The sequence below is a fragment of the Aquarana catesbeiana genome, linkage group LG09, assembly GCF_042186555.1.
Source record: "Aquarana catesbeiana isolate 2022-GZ linkage group LG09, ASM4218655v1, whole genome shotgun sequence".
Lineage (NCBI taxonomy): Eukaryota > Metazoa > Chordata > Amphibia > Anura > Ranidae > Aquarana > Aquarana catesbeiana.
In genome coordinates, this window is record NC_133332.1 from 41062662 (window position 1) to 41084991 (window position 22330).

The 22330-nt window shown below is 43.4% G+C and overlaps 1 protein-coding gene across 3 annotated transcripts in view; it reads left to right on the plus strand.

Moving 5' to 3' along the window:
* The window catches only part of LOC141107540 (antigen-presenting glycoprotein CD1d-like), a 136476-nt gene that overhangs the window by 33425 nt on the left and 80721 nt on the right, over window positions 1-22330 (plus strand). The window contains exons 3-4 of one of the 3 annotated variants that reach the window (XM_073598346.1): window positions 14090-14227; window positions 14317-14591. The exons of the other annotated variants lie outside the window; for them this stretch is intronic. Of the exons in view, the coding sequence (XP_073454447.1) occupies window positions 14090-14227; window positions 14317-14480 (302 nt within the window). The 3' untranslated portion in view covers window positions 14481-14591. Of the gene's footprint in view, window positions 1-14089; window positions 14228-14316; window positions 14592-22330 lie in introns of those variants that run through there. 3 annotated transcript variants of the gene reach the window in all.

A 22330-nucleotide genomic window follows, 5' to 3' on the forward strand; every position in this document is an offset into this window, starting at 1 on the left:
CGCACGTGGACTTGACGGGGACTTCCCTGTGGCATTTCCCGTGACATCAGAGGGGGCGGGGTCACCCGTTACCCCAAAGCACCCTTCCAATGTTGAGGGCATGTGGCCTGGTACGGTTCAGGAGGGGGGGCGCTCTCTCTTCCCCCCCTCTTTTCCTGCGGTCTGCCAGGTTGCGTGCTCGAATAAGGGTCTGGTATGGATTTTTGGGAGGACCCCACGCCATTTTTAAAAAAAATTTGGCGCGGGGTTCCCCTTAAAATCCATACCAGACCTGAAGGATCTGGTATAGATTTTGAGGGGGACCCCACGCCATTTTTTTTTTTTTATTTTGGCCAGGGTTTCCCTTAATATCTATACCAGACCTGAAGGGCCTGGTATGGAATTTAGGGGGACCCCCACACCATTTTTAAAAAAAATTTTGGTTCGGGGTTCCCATGCCGTTTTTATCAATGAACTTTTATGTGTATTCTCAGGCCAACAATTCATTAATAGCCGCGAGTAGTTTTAAAAGACTTTTTTTCCTTTGAAATGTCATTTTGCTGTCAGACTGTTCTAAACCTGGGAAACATGCGCCCCTTTACAGGCATACTATAGACATCCCCCAGGTACGAAATTTAAAGGAATATTACACTTTTATTGTTTGACTTTAAGCATTATTAAAATCACTGCTCCCGAAAAAAAAGCCTGTTTTTAAAACTTTTTTTTGCATTGATTCATGTCCCCTGGGGCAGGACCCAGGTCCCCAAACACTTTTTATGACAATAACTTGCATATAAGCCTTTAAAATTAGCACTTTTGATTATTCATGTTCGAGTCCCATAGACTTTAACAGTGTTCGCGTGTTCGAACAAATTTTTTGCCTGTTCGCATGTTCTGGTGCGAACCGAACAGGGGGGTGTTCGGCTCATTCCTAATTATGACACTTCTTACCTGTCCAATGGGCTGCCAATAGTGTAAGTAAGGAGGGGCTGGCCAAAGTAATACACATTATTTAGGCATTCATCTCTCAACGAAGTGGAGAGGATTACCTGTCCAAAACATCTCCCCCCTAAAAATTTTAAAATGGCCCATGAGAGGGGGGGATCTGATAGGTTGACCTTATACCTTTGTCTTTAAACAATCCCTAAAAAAAATTTTTTATTGATGTTGGCCAAGAATGTTTGTGTCTAATCTGCTTTCCATGTTTATGTGCAAAATGATTAATTGTTGTTTCCTTCCAACCCACAGGAATGGCAGACTGTGGCCTCCCGCTTTGCCCAGCAGTGGGACTTTCCTAACTGCATCAGGGCAATTGATGGGAAACACGTCCACATCGTCCCACCACCCAACTCGGGGTCATTCTATTATAACTACAAGGGGTTCAATAGTATTGTGATGTTGGCAGTGGTGTTGGCTACTTACGAGTTCCTGTATGTGGACATGGGGAAGAATGGCCGGATGTCAGATAGTGGCGTCATCACCAACACGGCGTTCTACAGGCGTCTCCTGAATGTAAACTTGGGCTTGCCAGTTCCAGAAGACAGTGCGGAAAGACTCCCATTTGTCTTCGTTGCGGATGAAGCGTTTGCACTGGGGGACCATATTATGCGGCCATTCCCTATGAGGACCCTCACCCCGGACCAGAGGGTTTTTAATTTGCAGCTGGCCAGAGCCAGAAAAGTGGTGGAGAACACATTTGGAATAATGGCCAGCCGGTTCCGCCTCTTTCTTATACTGATACACATGGCATAATATAAACTCAATCACATCATCCTGGCTTGCTGTGTTCTCCACAACTTTTTAGGGAGAAATTCTTTGAACTATGCTGGCTCAGTTGGGCCTGAGGCTGGAATTCATAATGAACCAACCCTGACGGCGCTTGAAACTGGCCATCCTGGCTTGCCCCCCCCAGAGTGCTCGCAAGGTCCGTCTAAGATACATGGAATACTTAGCGTGTAGGGGGCCATCGATATTCCAGACAATGTCTGAGACATTTTTTAAATAAAAAAAATTTAAACTGAACAAATATTTTCTTGGATTTACTGATTGTCTTTCTTTTAGCTGACCATGACTGAAATTTGGGGAGTTCTGAAAATGGCGTAATTGTGTACAATTAAAAAGCACTGTTGTGTGTTATTTACTAAAATACACTTTGCACTACAAGTGCACTTGAGACTGCACTGAAACTGCACTTGTAGTGCAAAGTAGATTTGCCTTTATTAAATAACCCCCATTGTCACTAAAAACAACTTTACTACAAAAAATGCTTTGCAGCATTGAAAGAAGAAGCCGCACATTGTTGATTCTCAATCTTTTTAATCAAAGCACAATCACATGTACATTTAGAAAAGGTTTTTAAAACAAATTGCCTTTTAAGGTAAAACAGGCATGTTTAAAACCAAAAAGAAATACACAACTCTGGAACTTACAAAGTTCAACTTTTGTGGAAAGTGAAGGCAATATCAGACATGAGTATTTATAAACTGTTTATATTGCGTTCAGCAGATGGCGTGATGTCACCCCCGGAAAAGCCAAATTTTGAAGATGCACACAAATTGCAGAATGTCAACATGTGCTAGCTGCCATCATGGGGGATCAAGGTACTCTCAGCTACTTTATTATTGAGGAAGGGGTTGCCCCAAAACGCCTACATTGATCTCCCGTAATGGCAGATGTTGACACACTGTGTGCATCTTCAAAATTTGGCTTCTCTATAATATGTCACAAAATTTTAGCAAAATTGTCAGAAAAACAAAGCAGAAATAAGTTAGGGATTTCTAGGGGTTTTAAATTCTCCCTAAAACATCAATGATGTTCTTCATTTTGTTTTGAACATCATTGATGTTTTGCTTGATGTTTTCCAAGTCCCTATTACAAACCATGATCTCCTTGATCAGGATCTGGGCACTTTTCACTGGTGAAATGACCTTCATCCACAACATCACGATCACCTAAAAAGATATTAAAAAAAACCACCATGTATTATAAATATGCAGGCATCCATCTCTTACCTGAAGCTGTGGTCGCAGACACTCAACTGTTGTGACAATTTCCACCACGTCTCCCTCCTCCTGCTCTGCTTGTCTTTGGGGGATTTCCCCTTCTTCCTGAGGTGGGGGGTGGGGGGTCTGTTGTCTCCTCTGATGAGTGGTGTCCTCCGAGTCTTTTCTCCCCTATGTAAAAAAAAAAAAATAGGTATACTTAGCACACAGATATTTGATGGCAGAAATAGGAATATGAAACATTGTTTGGAAGTTGGGTACAATTGTCTCTTTTGGCAGTTCCAAGATGAAGAAATATTTTTGTTCTTTGTCGAGCTTGAATACTTACCTGTTTTGTGCAAGCTTCACAGATGGAGACACCCCTATAGTATCCACTGGAGCACCTGTGTGGGCCCCCTAATAAAAAGGGTGTTCTTGTGTCCCACACTAGTGCTCCCACACTAGTGCTCCAAGGTCCAGATGTGTAAACAGCTGCTGAGTGTCCTCTCCTTACACAGAATCTAGTTTGCATTTCATTCTAGTTACAAACCCATCTAGACAACAAACTTATTTTAAGAGAATTAGGCCAGAAAAAATGTATTGAAATGCATCTGGACAAAACATGGTGTTTTATTGGCCGAACGAACAGTTTCCTACGAACGAATAATGTGTCCATGAACATGAAAGTTGCCATTTTAAACTGTACAACAGTAAAGAAAAGCACATGGAAGAGCGTTCTAAAAATAAAGAATAGGAACACAGGACAACTACTTACTTTTTTGCAGCACTCTCCTGATCCTTCTATACTGATTGTACTCCCTGATTTTGAGGTCCGACCACCGCTTCCTGAGTTGATCCTTAGATCGCCGTACCCCAAAATTTCTGTGCAGACTCTTCACAACTTTCGCCATGATCTTGGCCTTTCTGACATTGGGGTTGGGGTAAGGTCCATACTTCCTGTTAGGGATGAATCGAACACCCCCCTTTTCGGTTCGCACCAGAACATGCGAACAGGCAAAAAATTTGTTCGAACACGCGAACACCGTTAAAGTCTATGGGACATGAACATGAATAATCAAAAGTGCTAATTTTGAAGGCTTATATTCATGGTATTGTCATAAAAAGTGTTTGGGGACCTGGGACCTGCCCCAGGGGACATGGATCAATGCAAAAAAAGTTTTAAAAATGGCTGTTTTTTCGGGAACAGTGATTTTAATAATGATTCAGTCCTTCAAGTCTGGTATGGATATTAAGGGGAACCCCAGCCAAAATTTTTTTTAAAAAATGGCGTGGGGTCCCCCTCAAAATCTATACCAGACCCTTCAGGTCTGGTATGGATTTTAAGGGGAACCCCTCGCCCAAAAAAAAAAAAAAAACGGCGTGGGGTCCCCCTAAAGATCCATACCAGACCCTTATCCGAGCACGCAACCTGGCAGGCCGCAGGAAAAGAGGGGGGACAAGAGAGCGCCCCCCCTCCTGAACCGTACCAGGCCACATGCCCTCAACATTGGGAGGGTGCTTTGGGGTAGCCCCCCAAAACACCTTGTCCCCATGTTGATGAGGACAAGGGCCTCATCCCCACAACCCTGGCCGGTGGTTGTGGGGTCTGCGGGCGGGGGGGCTTATCGGAATCTGGAAGCCCCCTTTAACAAGGGGACCCCCAGATCCCGGCCCTCCCCCCTGTGTGAAATGGTAAGGGGGTACTAAGTACCCCTACCATTTCACTAAAAAACTGTCAAAAATGTTAAAAATGACAAGAAACAATTTTTGACAATTCCTTTATTTAAATGCTTCTTCTTTCTTCTTTCTTCTATCTTCCTAATTTCTGATTGTGACTGATGAACCAAAAAATAAAACGATGTCCCTTTTTCATACACAGATAAGTCTCAGCCAGGAGGTGGCCAGGCCCAGTAGCCTGCCCGATACCCAGGTCCCTCCCCCCTGCCTTCAACCAAAAAGTGGCAGGAAGAGGAGTAACCTGGAGGAGGCTGTAATTGGCCTATTTTGGAAGGCTACTGCGGCCCTCGGAACCCCCCACAGTGTTGAAGAGGACTTTGCAGACATAACAGCATGCAAAATGCGGGAAATGGAGGAGGGTCAATGCCTCTTATGTGAGTTTATTATTTTACAAGCACTAAATAAGGGGTTGAGGGGCCAACTCACAACCCAAAGCCACATTTGTGAGCTCAACCATGGTCCTCCTGCTCCTCCTCCAGGTCCTCCTCCTCCTCCTCCTGCCACACCTCCAACACCAGAGCCACAGTCGGGAAGGAAGCGTGTAAGGAAGACCAGAGAGTGATGGCCTGGGTTCAGTCTGGTCTGGCAAAAGATGCAGGCTCTTGTATGACCACAGCCTGGGGACAATGCATGTCATCTGCTGCTGTTCATGATTCTCTTGGACTTCTGGACCAGATTGTACTCCCTTATATTTGGACTCCTCAGGCCACCAATTTTGCAGTAAAATAATTGATGTCTGCCCTGGAGGCCAAAGGCTTTGCCAATTTCTGCTGTTTCTCCAGTGTTGCCTCCCTCTTTGTTTGGTTATGATCCCTTAATAAAGGTATTTTTTTTATATTTGCCTATGTGTTTTCATTCAAAAAGGACAGTTTGTTTGTGAGTAGGCAGGTACATTTCAAAAATACAACGTGAAATTAACAAGAGACACCAACACCAAGTAACCTCCTTGAGATTAATAGATAAGATAATAATGGTGTTGTGGTAACTTGACACACAAAACACACCCAAAACAATTATGGAGAAAAAACAAAAAAAAATAAACAAAAATAACAGGAGATCAGGACTTCAACAAAAAAAAATACCAAAATAAACATCCAAAAATGTAATTTTTTCGGGAGATGTGACTAATTAAAATATTATATTCATGAAATCACGATAAATAATAAAGAAAGAAGTTTGTGAGAAGTTTGTGTGAATATGAGCAGCAAAACAACTTCATTCTTCTAGCATTATAAAGAAGAAGAGAGTGCGCTGCATTAAACAATTTAAAACATTGCAGCCTGATGAAAGTACTATATCCATTACGAACGCTAATTTTACCAGACCGAGCAGTTCCGTCTCGGAATTTATTTTAAGCATGCGTGGCACTTTGTGCGTCGGAATTGTCCATACACGATCGGAATTGACGCAAACGGATTTTGTTGTCGGAAAATGTTATAGCCTGCTCTCAAACTTTATGTGTCGGAAATTCCAATGGAAAATGTCTGATGGAGCCCACACACGGTTGGAATTTCCGATAACAAGCTCCGATCGCACAAATTTCGTCGGAAAATCCGACCGTGTGTACAGGGCATTATTCTCCAGTCCATTTTTTTGCTTTGTTGCCCTTTTCTGTACTCGCTCCATTTCCAATACATCCTTCCTGAGAACTGGTGCCCAGACCTGGACAGCATACTCCAGATGAGGCCAGACCAATCTTGTAGAATGGGAGAATTATTTTATCTCTGGAATTACTGTATTTATCGGCGTATAACACGCACTTTTTTCCCCTTAAAATCAGGGGGGAATCGTGGGTGTGTGTTGTACGCCGATCCCCACTGACTGTGAGGGAGAGAGGAGCGAGCACCGCCGAAATACACATAGCTGAGTGTACTGTGTACTCGGCTAGGCTCGGCTCCGCTCGCAGTCATGCCCAGTCCCGCCATTGGACCTGTGTTATGTCCATCATAGGAGCAGGGCCAAGGGGCGGGATTGCGAGTGGAGCCGAGAGGAGCCGAGTACACAGGACATCCAGCTCTGTGTATCTCGGTGGCGCCAATTTTAAATGATCAGCCTGCAATGAGACTGGGCAAGGTTGCAATGAGACTGGGCAAGGCTGCAATCAGACTGGGCAAGGCTGCAATCAGACTGGGCAAGGCTTCAGATAGACACTGATCATTCTGCAATGATGAACAAGGCTGCAGATGGACATTGATAAGGCTGCTTTGATGGGCATTTAAATGTAAGTTTTTTTCCTTAAACTTCCCTCCTAAAAGTTTTTTTCCCTAAAATTCCCTCCGAAACTTGGGGTGCATGTTATATGCTGATAAATACGGTAATCCCCTTTTTAATGCATGCCAATATTCTGTTTGCTTTGTTAGCAGCAGCTTGGCATTGCATGCCATTGCTGAGCCTATCATCTATTAGGACCCCCAGGTCCTTTTGCATCTTTGATTCCCCCAGAGGTTCTCTTCCCAGCGAGTAGATTGCATTCATATTTTTTCCAACCAAATGCATTATTTTACATTTTTCCACATTAAACCTCATTTGCCATGTAGTTTCCCACCCCATTAATTTCTTCAGATCTTCTTGCAAGGTCTCCACATCCTCCAGAAAAGTTATTGCCCTGCTTAGCTTAGTATCATCCGCAAATACAGAGATTGAACTGTTTACCCCATCCAGGTCGTTTATGAACAAATAAAATAGGATTGGTCCCAGCACAGAACCCTGGGGGACCCCGCTTTCGACCCCTGACCATTCTGAGTACTCCCCATTTATCACTACGCTCTGAACTCGCCCTTGTAGCCAGTTTTCAATCCATGTACTCACCCTATGGTCAATGCCAATGGACCTTACTTTGTACAGTAAACGTTTATGGGGAACTGTGTCAAATGCTTTTGCAAAATCCAGATACACCACGTCTAGGGGCCAATCTACCACATCTAGATTGGTTTGGTAAGACCGATTCTTCATGAATCCATGCTGATTACTGCTAATGATACCATTTTCATTACTAAAATCTTGTATATAGTCCTTGAACATGCCCTCCAGGAGCTTGCATACTATTGATGTTAGGCTAACTGGTCTGTAATCCCCAGGGATGTATTTTGGTCCTTTTTTAAAAATTGGTGCTACATTGGCTTTTCTCCAATCAGCTGTTACCATTCCAGTCAGAAGACTGTCAGTAAAAATTAGGAACAATGGTCTGGCAATTACTTGACTGAGTTCCCTAAGGACCCTCGGGTGCAAGCCATCTGATCCCAGTGACTTATTAATGTTAAGTTTTCCAAGTCTATCTTTAATTCTGTCCTCTGTTAGCCATGAGGGTGCTTCCTGTGATGTGTCATGAGGATAAACACTGCAGTTTTGGTTACTGAATCCCCCCGATTCCCTCGTGAAGACTGAGAAGAATAAATACAATACCTTCGCCATCTACTTATCCTTAGTAACCAGATTTCCTTCCTCAATTTTTCTTTCTTTTTTTCTTGATTTTTTCTTGATTTTATAGTTTTTAACATGGTAATAGACAATACAAAAATTAAATGAACAGAGGTCAATGCACACATTGCACATAACTATATATTCAGAATTTGATCGATACAACTCATACGTTACAATAGTTCTCTATCCATATTGACCAGTTTGTATCAAACGTCGTACAGTACATAGAATTGATAGCAATGAGGCGTTCAAACGTATAGTTACGGTGGACATGTTTTATAACGTCTGAGGAATTTATGCACAAATTATCTTTCCATTTATGGAGTATAAGGTTACGTGTTTCGAGGAGTGTGACAGACCACAGATCTGTATTGGGGGGAAATGTTTCTATTCCTATATGGAGGATTGCAAGTGTTGGATTGTTGGTGGTGATGATGTCTGTAATAGAGGATATGATTTTAAAAATTTGGTTCCATAAGCTTTTTATACTTGGGCATTCCCAGAATGTATGTAGCAAATTTCCTATGTGACCGCAGTTCCGCCAGCATAGTAGCGACTTGTCCGGATAGTATTTGGCTAATCTAAATGGTGTATAGTGCCAACTATTTAATATTTTGATCGTCAATTCCCAGTGTTTGACGCAGTGGGAGGCTTTATGGATTTCTTTAAGAGCAGTTTGCCATTGGGTATCTGAGAAGGTGGTACCTAGTTCCGTTTCCCATTTCCGAATAGTGGTGGATTTTTTAAATATGTGTTTATCCTGGGACAGGTTGTAGAATATGGTTATTCCCTTTGTATTGGGCTTAGTGTTTGTGTAAAAGTGCCATGCTGTGGTCGGTACTGTTATAGGAGGTATCGGGTGTGCCTTCAGGAAATGTATTATTCGTATACAAGTAAAAGTCGTGTTGCTTGGCAGTTTGAATTCTGACAAAATTTGTTCCAAAGATTTAGGTTTTGTGTCAATGAGGAGGTCTTGTATGTGTAGTTTTTTATGAGTGGTTTTATTGATAGTGAGGGGATTTTAGCTTCCAGTAATTCAGTGAATAGTTTGTATTCTATTACACAAGTGTTAGCGTGGGTTTGTTTTAAAATGCGTCTCCATGCTTGTTTTGTCACCTGTATTGGGGGAGGAAGATTTTTAAGATTCCATGGAGTCCAGGTGTCTCCCAAGAGAAATGTTTTAAGGTCATTAATTGGGGTTCTTTTTCGATGTCTACCCATAGTGGTATGTCTTCGTCATGGAACCAGAATTTGAGGTGGTCTAGTCTGACTGCCCACAGGTAGTCTTCCAGGTCCACTAGGCCTGCTCCTCCGACTTTTTTTTGTGTGGGGTAAGAGTGTATCTAGAGCATTTAGCTTTTTTCCCTTGCCAAGTGAATTTCCAGATGAGGTTAGATAGTGTTGTTATGTAATATTGGGGTATGTGGGTTGGTAATGTACGGAATATGTATAATATTTGCGGTAAGATTGACATTTTGAAGGCCGCTATCCTACCTAGCCAGAATAATTCTTTTTTTGAGATATCTTGCAGTTGTATTTCTATTTTGGTTATTAGCGGTTTAAGATTGGCACTGATTAGTGAGGTGGTTTTGTTAGTTAGTGTAATTCCTAGGTATGTAATGCCTTTTGTGCTCCATGTATACGGAAGGTTATTTTGTAAGATGGTTTGGATGTTTGGTGGCACTCCCATGTTGAGAATTAGAGATTTTGCATAGTTCATCTTGTAGTATGAAACCTCTCCAAATGTCTTTAGGATATTATGGACCTGCTGTAGTGACGTGAGAGGGTTTGTTAAAAGAAGGATGACATCATCCGCAAATAAGTTTATGGTGTGTGCCTGGGAGCCTATTTGGAAGCCTGTAATTGAGGCATGAGTTCTAATGGATTCTGCTAATAGCTCTATCATTAAGTTGAATATACTTGACGATAAGGGACACCCTTGGCGGGTCCCATTTGTTATGTTAAGGGATGTGGACAGAAGGCCAGAGGTGTACACTTGTGCTGACGGGCACGAGTATAATGCTAGGATTGCTGACAATATAGGTCCTTTAAATCCAAACTTTGACAGCACCATTTCCATATACGTCCAGTGAACTCTGTCGAATGCCTTCTCCGCATCTATAGATAGTAGCAGAGAAGGCGTCCGACTCTGCTCAGCGTAATGCATAACATTTATTATTCTTCTTGTAGCATCGGAGGTTTGTCTCCCCTTTACAAATCCCATCTGATCACGCTGAATAATGGAGGGAATAATATTCGTCAGTCATTTAGCTAATAGTTTGGCATAGATTTTAATATCTGTATTGAGAAGGGATATTGGTCTAAAATTGGCTGGTGTGGTGGGTTCTTTTCCTGGTTTGGGTAAGGTTACAATGTGTGCTCTCAGCATCTCTTGGGGGAAAGATGAGGTTTCCATCGCTGTCGTAAATATTGTTTGCAAATATGGGGATAATACGTGTTTGAATGTTTTGAAATATTCATTTGAGGACCCGTCTGGGCCTGGTGATTTCCATTTGGCAATGTGGTTATAACAGTTTCTATTTCTCGATTTGTGAGTGGTGCATTTAGTTCTTCTATTTGGGTATGTGTGAGAGATGGAAGGAATATTGTTTGTAAGAATTGTTGTATCTTCTCCGTGGTCAGTTGTGGTGTTGACGTGTCCTTATTTAAGTTGTATAGCGCACTGTAATGCCCCGTACACACGGTCGGATTTTCCGATGGACAATGTCCGATCGGAGCGTGTTGTCGGAAATTCCGACCGTGTGTGGGCGCCATCGGACATTTTCCATCGGATTTTCCGACACACAAAGTTGGAGAGCAGGAGATAAAATTTTCCGACAACAAAATCCGATCGCGTCAATTCCGACCGTGTGTGGCCTGTTCCGACGCACAAAGTGCCACGCATGCTCAGAAGAAATTCCAACACGGGACAGCTCGTTCTGGTAAACTTAGCATTCGCAATGAATACAGCACTTTCGAAACGCTGCAATGTTAAAAATGGTTTAATACAGCGCACTCTCTTCTTCTTTATAATGTGACAAGAATTAAGTAGTTTTGCTGCTCATATTCACACACACTTCTCACAAACTTTTATTTGTGTTTTTTAGTGGGATTCCCTGAATATATTGTTATTAGTTGTCACATCTGACAGTTTTATATTTTTAAATTTTTTTTTTTTTTGGGGATTTTAAGTCTTTTTTTTTCTTTAATGTTTGGATTTTTTCCAAGGCTGATCTTTGTTCAATGTTATTTTTATTTTTACTCCAGACTATTTTTGGGTGTGTTTTGTGTGTCAAGTTACCCCAACACCATTGATATCTTTTATTATTTAATCTCCAGGAGATTGTTTGGTGTTGGTGACCCTTGTTCATTTCACATTGTATATTTGCAATGTACCTGAATCCTCACAAACCAACTGTCATTTTTGAAGTAAAACACATAGGAGAGTATAATTCAAAACAAAAATCCTTTATTAAGGGATCAGAACCAAACAAAGAGGAAGGCAACACTGGATCAAAAGCAGAAATTAGCGAAGCCTGGGACCCCCACGGCAGACATCAATTCTTCAACATCAAAATTGGTGGCCTGAGGAGTCCATATCTAAGGGAGGGCAGTCTGGTCCAGAATTCGCAGAGATCCAGATAGCAGCAGATGACATCTGTGTCCCCAGGCTGTGGTACCACAAGAGGCTGCATCTTTTGGCCGACCAGACTGGATCCAGGGCAATCACTGTCTGGTCTTCCTTCCACGCTTCCTTCCCGGCTGTGGCTGTGCAGTTGGAGATGTGGCAGGAGGAGGAGTAGGACCTGGAGGAGGAGGAGGACTGGGGGGACCTGGAGGAGAGGGAGGAGGAGGAGGAGGACCTGCAGGAGGAGGAGGAGGACCATCCCAAAGATGTGTGTGAGGTGTAATTTGGCCCCTCATACCTTTCTCCAGAGCCTCCGATATGAGGGCCTCACACATGACTTTTTGTCCCTCCTCCATCCTCTGCATTTTATAGGCTATGAAGGCAGCAATGTTCTCCTCCATGGTGTGGGGTGCTCCCAGGACCTCTGTAGCCCTCCAAAAGAATGCTATAGCAGCCTCCTCTAGGGTACTCCTCCTACTGCCACTTTCTGTTTTCAGGGGGGGTTCAGGGACCTTGATATCAGCCAGCTGGCTCGGCCTGGCCACCTCCTGGCTGAGACTTCCCTGTGTATGAAAAAGGGACATAGTTGTAATGTTTTGCATCATCAATCACAATCCTAAATTAGTACTCCCAACTAACATCTAGTTAACATCATTGATTGGACAAGCAGAAATATTTAGAGGAATGCTATACCTGGCTCAATCTGGGCTCCTCCACATGCAGCCTGGAAGGCCCAGGTTGGGCGTCAGAAGCCTCAGCCAGGGGGGAAGAAAGCGTGGAAGGAAGACTGGAGAGGGATGGCCTGGGTTCAGTCTGGCCTGCCAGAAAGTGCAGCCTGTCATAGTACAACATCCTGGGGACATAGATGTCATCTGCTGCTCCGGATCTCTGTGAATCCAGGACTTTCTTGCGCTCCCTCAGATATGTACTCCTCAGGCAACCAATTAATATCTTTAAATAAGTGATGTCTGCCGTGGGGATCACCTGCTTCACAATTTCACACAATTGCTCCAGTGCTGCCTTCCTCTTTGCTTGGTTCTTGAAATGGGGGTGGGTAATCTCCCACAGACAGGGCAGCTCACTTAACATCTCTACGAATACTGACATGAAGTCATTGTCTTTCATTAAGATATCCATGTTCACTGCAAGACCAAACACAAGACAAAGCCTAATGTCAGACAAAACTCTCCTAATCTTGTTACAATATAGGCCTCAATCTAGAAGCAGTATAGGCACAAGTTTGTCTCTTACCTTCGTTCTTACGATCGGCGCGTCCAATGCTCCTTCCTCCCCTCACAGATCGTACGTAATACGCACGCTTGTTACGCTTTATACACACTGCGCATGCGTGTAACTCCGCCCGCCCCTGATGTTCTTTCTTGTCTATTCCCCACCCCTTTTCGTTCGGCGCAGTGGGTGAAGAGCATGATGGCGGAGTTACAGCAGGTGCATGCTAATTCTAGCAATGAGGAGGAGGAGGATCCAGGCACGTCCCGATCCAGAAGGAGACGTTTTAAGGCCACAAATATGTCGTTTGGGGAGATGTTGGAGATGGTCGACATCATGAGGAAGTCCGACTATGACGGAAAATATGGGCCTTACCCCCACCCCAACATCCGAAAGGCCAAGATCATGGCGAAAGTGGTCAGGAGTCTTGAGGGGAATTTCGGGGTACGAAGATCTAAAGATCAGCTCAGGAAGCGGTGGTCGGACCTGAAGTTGAGAGAGCCAGAGCAGTACCGAAAGATCCGGAGAGTGCTGCAAAAAAGTAAGTAGTTGTGCTGTGTTCCTATTCTTTCTGTCTTTATTCCGTTCGTTCTGCTCCATATGCTTTTATTAATTGTAACATTTAAAAGGGCAACTTTAATGTTCATGGGCCCATTATTCGTTCGTATCAAACATTTTTCTTTCAGCCTCTAGAACACCATTGTTTAGGCCATATGCATTTTCCCACATTTTTTGGGGCCTACTTGGATGCCAAATATTTGTTTGTGTAGATGGGTTTGTTACTAGAATGAAATGCCAACTAGATTGTGTGTAAGGAGAGGACACTGAGCAGCTGTTTTCACATCTAGACACTGGAGCACTAGTGTGGGACACAAGAACACCATTTTTATTAGGGGGGGCACACTGATGCTCCAGTGTATACTATAGGGGGGGCTACATCTGTGAAGCTTGTACCAAACAGGTAAAGTATTGCAGCTTGACAAAGGGCAATAAAAAATATACATCTTGGAACTCGGCTAAAATAGACAATTGTACCCCACTTCCAAGCAATGTTTCCTATTTCTAGTTCTGCCATCAAATATCTGTGTGCTAAGTATACCATTTTTGTTTTACATAGGGAAGAAAAGACTCGGAGGACACCCCTCATCCCAGGAGAACACAGACCCCCCACCTCTGGAAGAAGGGGAAATACCGCAAACCCAAGAAGCTGAGCAGGAGGAAGAAGAAGATGTGGTGGAGATTGGCACCACAACAGGTGAGTGTCTGCGACCACAGGCTCAGGTAAAAGAGATGGATGGTGGCAGATTTTTGAGACCTTTTTTTTTGTTCTTTATCTCTTTTTAGGTGATCATGATGTGAGGGAGAGAGAACGTTTCACATCTGAAAGTGCCCAGATACTGATCGGGGAGATCATGGGGTGTAATCTCCAATTGCAGAACATCCAGCAACAAATCAGTGATGTTATTAAAAAAAATAATAACATCATTGATGTTTTGGGGCGAATTTAAACCCCACAAAATCACCTGTTTTATTGTGGTCCAATCTTCCAAAAATTTTTTCAATGTTTAGAAAAGCCAAATTTGGAGGATGCACACAGTGTGCCAACATGTGCTATCTGCCATCACGGGAGATCAATGGACGCGTTTTGTGGGTGCAACCCCTTCCTCAATTATAAAGTCGCGTTGAGGAAGGGCTTGCTCCCCCAAAACACGTCCCTTGATCCCCCCTGATGGCAGATAGCACATGTTGACATTCGTAAATTGGTGTGCATCTTCCAAATTTGGCTTTTCCAGGGGTGATTTCCCCCCATCTGAACGCTATATCAAACCCAGTTCCTAAATACTCATGTCTGATATAGCCTTCAGGTTTTACCTAATGTGAACTTTGTAAGTTCAAGTTTTTTGGCTTTCTTGTTGGTTTTACACAGGCCTGTTTTATCTGAAATGGATATTTCGATTTTTGATAATGCTACTGCAAAAATTGTTATACAACAAACATGTTGGTTTGTTTTAAAAACCTTTTGTAAATGCACATGTGATTGTGCAGGTATAAAAAAGTGCCTTACTCAAGAATGTGTGGATTATTGTCTCAACACTACAACACTTTTGGGGTGATGTAATTGCTGTTTTATGCAAAAATGGGGGTTATTTCCTAAGAGCAAATACACTTTGCACTACAAGTGCAGGTTCAGTGCATTTGCAAGTGCACTTGTAGTGAAATGTGTTTTTGCATTTAGGAAGTACCAGCCAACACTGTTTTTTATAAGGTTACCCAATCACGACATTTTCTGCACTCAACACATTTCTGTCAGGGTCAGCTAAAACAAACACAAGCAGTAAATGTCCACCAAGAATTTCTTTTGGTTGTTTTTTATTTGAAAAAGGTTTCACAGATTGTATGGCATATTGATAGCCCCCCTACCCGCAAAGAACTCCAGGTAGCGTAACCGGACATCACGGGCACTCAGGGAGGGCAAGCCAGGATGGCCACTTTCAAGCGCCGTCAGTGTTGATGGATTTGGGATTCCGGCCTCAGGCCCAACTGAGCCAGCATAGTTGGCTGAATGTTTTCCTAAAAAATTATGGAGAACACAGCAGGCAAGTATTATATGGTTCAGTTTATACTCCGCCATATGGATGGGTGTCAGAAATAATCGGAACCGGCTGGCCAGGATTCCAAATGTGTTCTCCACCACTCTTCGGGCTCTAGCCAGCCGGTAATTAAAAACCCTCTGTTCCGGGGTGAGGGTCCTCATCGGGAATGGCCGCATCAGGTGGTCCCCCAGCGCAAATGCTTCATCAGCAACGAACACAAATGGGAGACCTTCAACATTGTCCTCTGGAGGTGGCAAGTCCAAGCTGCCATTCTGGAGACGCCTGTAGAACTCCGTCTGGGCGATCACTCCACCATCGGACATCCGGCCATTCTTCCCCACGTCCACATACAAGAACTCGTAATTAGCCGACACCACCGCCAACATCACTATACTATTAAACCCCTTGTAATTATAATAGTACGACCCCGAGTTGGGTGGTGGGATGATGTGGACGTGTTTCCCATCAATTGCCCCTCCGCAGTTAGGAAAGTCCCCCCGCTGGGCAAAGTGGGAGGCCACAGTCTGCCATTCCTGTGGCGCTGAAGGAAACTGTTGAGGAAAAAACAATAAACATTACTATTTTTTCACAGAAACATGGCAAGCAGATTAGACACAAACATTATGCGGCAACCTCCAGATAGCATTTATTAAGGGGAATTTAACAACAACAAAGTATAAGGTACACCTATCATATTCCCCCTTCCCCCCTCATAAGCTATTTGTAACATTATAGGGGGGAACTCTTGGACAGGTAACCCTCTTCACTTCATTGATAGATGAATGCCTAAATACAGGGTATTACTTGGAACAGACCCTCCTTAGTTACACTATTGGCAGACCACTGGACAGGTAAGAAGTGTCATAATACAAAGATATAAATACACACTGTACACATTTGAGCACATTTGAACATTCTGCTATTACCTATCAAGATAATAATAGGATACAAAAACTTTAAACAGTACCATTGGAAAGTATACAGGCAGGCCCTTGCACTACATGCTTTGGGGAATTCATCCATAAATCTGACCACTAAAGAGGTGGGTATAGTGTGTATGGGTTTGGCAAAGTCAGCAGATAGATGATTGAGGATATAGAATTGGGATCAGCTGACTTAGCAGTTGGGGGAGGGAGGGTTACAAAAAATTTGGGGACACCACAAAAAAAAGCCTCTGGCACTCTGCCTGAATTTAAATAAAAAATAACATTTCAAAACATTTTAGGGAGTGTTTGGGGTAAAGCACTACTATAGAGCTGATAAAATACATTGTTAAGTGACTACATGAGGTGAATATAGGCCAGGAGACACCATGCTGGAGAGGTTATTGAAGGGCAAATATGTATGAAGGACCTAAAATAATAATTACATAAAAATCCAGCATGCATGAGAACAAAGGGGACATTCACATCATATTACAATCATGGTAATTAGGGAATGAGGAAAGAAATACAATATATTATCAAACATTAAATACAATAAAATGTGATATAAAAGGATAAAAATCTTACCTTCATATACTCCTTCTGCAGGACCTGTATGATGGCAGAACAGGTCTCTGGGATAATGATCCCCAGAGCCTGGGGGGAGATGCCTGTCGAGAACTTGAGGTCCTGCAGGCTTCTCCCTGTGGCCAAATACCGCAAGGTAGCGACCAACCTCTGCTCCGGAATGATGGCTTGCCTCATGCAGGTATCCTGCCTGCTGATATAGGGGGTCAGCGAAGCCAACAGATGGTGAAACACGGGGTCCGTCATCCTGAGAAAGTTCCTGAAATCATCAGGATTATTCTCACGGATCTCACGGAGCAAAGGCATATGACAGAACTGGTCATGCTGAAGCAACCAATTCTTGGTCCATGAACTCCTCCTCACCCTGTTCATGGACAGGACTTGTGTCAAGGTCAGGACCCCAACACCAAGCCCCCGCACAGCACGAACTCTACGAGGAGTACGCATACGAAACATGGCTAGAAAACGGTCGGCTGCTCAGAACGAAGTAACAGAACGCACTGAAGAACAGCAAGGTCTGTGAAGAGCGACCTGAAAACCAGTAACGAACGAACAAGAATACAATGACTACCTAAAGTCACGTGGAACTTGCTTGCACGCACTGAAGAGCAGATACAAACCCACAAGCACAAACTGAACAGCAGAAAACGATCTGAAAGCCACGAGTCTGAAAAAGCACGAATCGTCTCTCACCAAACTTTTACTAACACGAGATTAGCAAAAGGAGCCCAAAGGGTGCCGCGCTTGGTTCTGAACCGGCCTTTTCTAGTCTCGTCGTATGTGGTGTACGTGACCGCGTGGTTGTCGATCGGAAATTCCGACAACTTTGTGCGACCGTGTGTAGGCAAAACAAGTTTGAGCCAACATCCGTCGGAAAAAATCCTAGGATTTTGTTGTCGGAATGTCCGAACAAAGTCCGACCGTGTGTACGCCCTATAATAGTCAGCGAATTGTTTCCCTATGTCTTGTGGGTTGGTAATTTTGTGTTGTAAGGTGGGGTGGATCAAGTGTGCTATTTTGGATTTGGTGCGGGCCGCTTTGATCCTGTTGGCTAGGTATTTGCCTGCTCTGTTAGCATTGGCATAGTGGGTAAGTTGTAGCCTTCTGAGGTGTATATCGTATTGTTGGGATAGATGTTCTCTTAGACTTTCTCTAAGTTGTGAGAGTTTGTTTGTTAAAATATCGGTGGGCGATTGTTTGTTTAGGGTTTCAACCATGTGGATTTCATATAGGAGGGTATTTATTTTGAATAGATGTCGTTTTTTCTCTCTTGCCCCTATTTGTATGAATATGCCCCGCATGACCACTTTATGTGCATTCCACACTGTATAAGGGTCTTGTACAGATTTGCGGAGGAAAAAATCCTGCAGATGCTGAGAGATTATTTTTTGGGTTTGGTGTTGCAGCGCCAGATGGGGGAGGAAGGGGAGACACCCTTTTCGTTTATAGTCAAGGATATCACAGCGTGGTCCGACCATGTGATGTCATAGATTTTAGCCTCTGATATTTGTTGCAGTAGCCATTTGTCATTTGCAGTAGCCATTATATACATATCTATGCATGAGTATGAGCAGTGCCTATGGGAGAAGAAGGTGTAGTCTCTCTCATTTGCGTGGAGACATCTCCAAGCGTCACACAGATCTTCTGTGTGTAGCAATTTGCGTAGGGATGTCTTGCTGCTGGGTTTATTTGAGGTGCTGTCCATTTTTGGATCAGATGTGAGGTTAAAGTCACCGCATATCAGAAGTTTCCCTTATCTCATCGATTTGGCTTTACTGATGACTTTATTTATAAAGTGAAGTTGGTGTGTGTTCGGTGCATAGAGTGTTACCAGTATGTATGGTTGAGAGTTTAGCACCACTGTGACAATGAGGTATCTGCCACTGTTGTCAGTATACGTCTCCTTGTGTTGAAAAGAAAGGGAGCTCTTGAGGGCTAACATTACTCCTCCCTTTTTGTGGTCGGGAGTGCACGCCATAAACACATGTGGGTAGTCTTTATGTGAGCATTGTGGCGTCTTATTCACTTAAAAGTGGGATTCCTGTATGGAAAGTATATCAGCTTTCTGTTTACAGGCTTCTTTCCACAGTGAGAATCTTTTGGTGGGGTGGTTTAATCCTCTAGCATTGATAGATATGCAGGTAATCATCATGGTTATTTAAGTGTGGCGCGTCACGGCCCATAATTCACTGCAGCGTCGCAGTGCATTGCTGGCTGATGATTGGCCAAGCATGCACTATGACCCGCATGCTTGGCCAATCACAGCGCCGTCTGTAGAGAGAGCTGTAATTGGCCAAAGCCAGGGTGGCTTTGGCCAATTATGGCTCAGGGGGTTTAGTAAACGCCCCACACTATATAAGGCCGCCTGCACGGCAGCCCTGTGTAGTGTGTTCCGGCGTTGAGAGACAGAGACAGATAGACAGTGTCATTTGATTTAAGTTAGATAGATTAGGCAGGACAGTCAGTCAGTTAGCTGCACTTACAGTGTATTGTGTATATATTTATATATATATATATATATATATATATATATATATATACAGTGTATTCAGTTTAGCTAGATCCGTTCCTGTTATTATCTTCCCACTGACAGGCAGGCAGGTGTTGTTACAGTACAGCTACCTGAAGAAAATTGCTGGTGTTCTTCTGATCCTATTAGTACCACAGTCAGGCAGCTATACTATTTACAGTTAGTGTAGTGCGTCCTCATCACAGTGTTCAGCTAAAGCTACAAGTTAGTGTAGTGCACAGTGTTCAGCTAAAGCTACAAGTTAGTGTAGTGCGATCTCTGTACAGTGTTCAGCTAAAGCTACAAGTTAGTGTAGTGCGTCCTCTGAACAGTGTTCAGCTAAAGCTACAAGTTAGTGTAGTGCGACCTCTGCACAGTGTTCAGCTAAAGCTACAAGTTGATGTAGTACACAGTGTTCAGCTAAAGCTACAAGTTAGTGTAGTGCACAGTGTTCAGCTAAAGCTACAAGTTAGTGTAGTGCAACCTATGCACAGTATTCAGCTAAAGCTACAAGTTAGTGTAGTGCACAGTGTTCAGCTAAAGCTACAAGTTAGTGTAGTGCGTCCTCTGAACAGTGTTCAGCTAAAGCTACAAGTTAGTGCAGTGCACAGTGTTCAACTAAAGCTACAAGTTAGTGTAGTGCGACCTCTGCACAGTGTTTAGCTAAAGCTACAAGTTAGTGTAGTGCGTCCTCCTCACAATGTTCAGCTAAAGCTACAAGTTAGTGTAGTGCGACCTTTGCACAGTGTTCAGCTAAAGCTACAAGTTAGTGTAGTGCATCCCCTGAACAGTGTTCAGCTAAAGCTACAAGTTAGTGTAGTGCACAGTGTTCAGCTAAAGCTACAAGTTAGTGTAGTGCGACCTCTGCACAGTGTTCAGCTAAAGCTACATGTTAGTGTAGTGCATCCTCCTCACAGTGTTCAGCTAAAGCTACAAGTTAGTGTAGTGCGACCTCGGCACAGTGTTCAGCTAAACCTACAAGTTAGTGTAGTGCGTCCTCTGAACAGTGTTCAGCTAAAGCTACAAGTTAGTGTAGTGCACAGTGTTCAGCTAAAGCTACAAGTTAGTATAGAGCGACCTCTGCACAGTGTTCAGCCAAAACTACAAGTTAGTGTAGTGCGACCTCTGCACAGTGTTCAGCTAAAGCTACAAGTTAGTGCAGTGCACAGTGTTCAGCTAAAGCTACAAGTTAGTGTAGTGCGACCTCTGAACAGTGTTCAGCTAAAGCTACAAGTTAGTGTAGTGCACAGTGTTCAGCTAAAGCTACATGTTAGTGTAGTGCGACCTCTGCACAGTGTTCAGCTAAAGCTACAAGTTAGTGTAATGCGACCTCTGCACAGTGTTCAGCCAAAGCTACAAATTAGTGTAGTGCGTCCTCTGAACAGTGTTCAGCTAAAGCTACAAGTTAGTGTAGTGCGACCTCTGCACAGTGTTCAGCTAAAGCTACAAGTTAGTGCAGTGCACAGTGTTCAGCTAAAGCTACAAGTTAGTATACTGAAACCTTTGCAGTGTTCAGCTAAAGCTACAAGCTAGTGTAGTGTGTCCTACTCACAGTGTTCAGCTAAAGCTGCAAGGTAGTGTAGTGCACAGTGTTCAGCTAAAGCTAAAAGTTAGTGTACTGCGACCTCTGCACAGTGTTCAGCTAAAGCTACAAGTTAGTGTAGTGCGTCCTCTGAACAGTGTTCAGCTAAAGCTACAAGTAAGTGTAGTGCGACCTCTGCACAGTGTTCAGCTAAAGCTACAAGTTAGTGTAGTGCATCCTCTAAACAGTGTTCAACTAAAGCTACAAGTTAGTGCAGTGCACAGTGTTCAGCTAAAGCTACAAGTTAGTGTACTGCGACCTTTGAAGTGTTCAGCTAAAGCTACAAGTTAGTGTAGTGTGTCCTCTTCACAGTGTTCAGCTAAAGCTACAAGTTAGTGTAGTGCGACCTCTGCACAGTGTTCAGCTAAAGCTACAAGTTAGTGTAGTGCGTCCTCCTCACAGTGTTCAGCTAAAGCTACAAGTTAGTGTAGTGCGACCTCTGCACAGTGTTCAGCTAAAGCTACAAGTTAGTGTAGTGCACAGTGTCCAGCTAAAGCTAAAAGTTAGTGTAGTGCGACCTCTGCACAGTGTTCAGCTAAAGCTGCAAGTTAGTGTAGTGCGTCCTCCTCACAGTGTTCAGCTAAAGCTACAAGTTAGTGTAGTGCGACCTCTGCACAGTGTTCAGCTAAAGCTACAAGTTAGTGTACTGCATCCTCTAAACAATGTTCAGCTAAAGCTACAAGTTAGTGCAGTGCACAGTGTTCAGCTAAAGCTACAAGTTAGTTTACTGCGACCTTTGAAGTGTTCAGCTAAAGCTACAAGTTAGTGTAGTGTGTCCTCTTCACAGTGTTCAGCTAAAGCTACAAGTTAGTGTAGTGCGACCTCTGCACAGTGTTCAGCTAAAGCTACAAGTTAGTGTAGTGCACAGTGTTCAGCTAAAGCTAAAAGTTAGTGTAGTGCGACCTTTGCAGTGTTCAGCTAAAGCTTCAAGTTAGTGTAGTGCGTCCTCTGAACAGTGTTCAGCTAAAGCTACAAGTTAGTGTAGTGCGACCTCTGCACAGTGTTCAGCTAAAGTTACAAGTTACTGTAGTGCGCCCTCTGCACAGTGTTCAGCTAAAGCTACAAGTTAGTGTGGTGCGACTCTGCACAGTGTTCAGCTAAAGTTACAAGTTACTGTAGTGCGCCCTCTGAACAGTGTTCAGCTAAAGCTACAAGTTAGTGT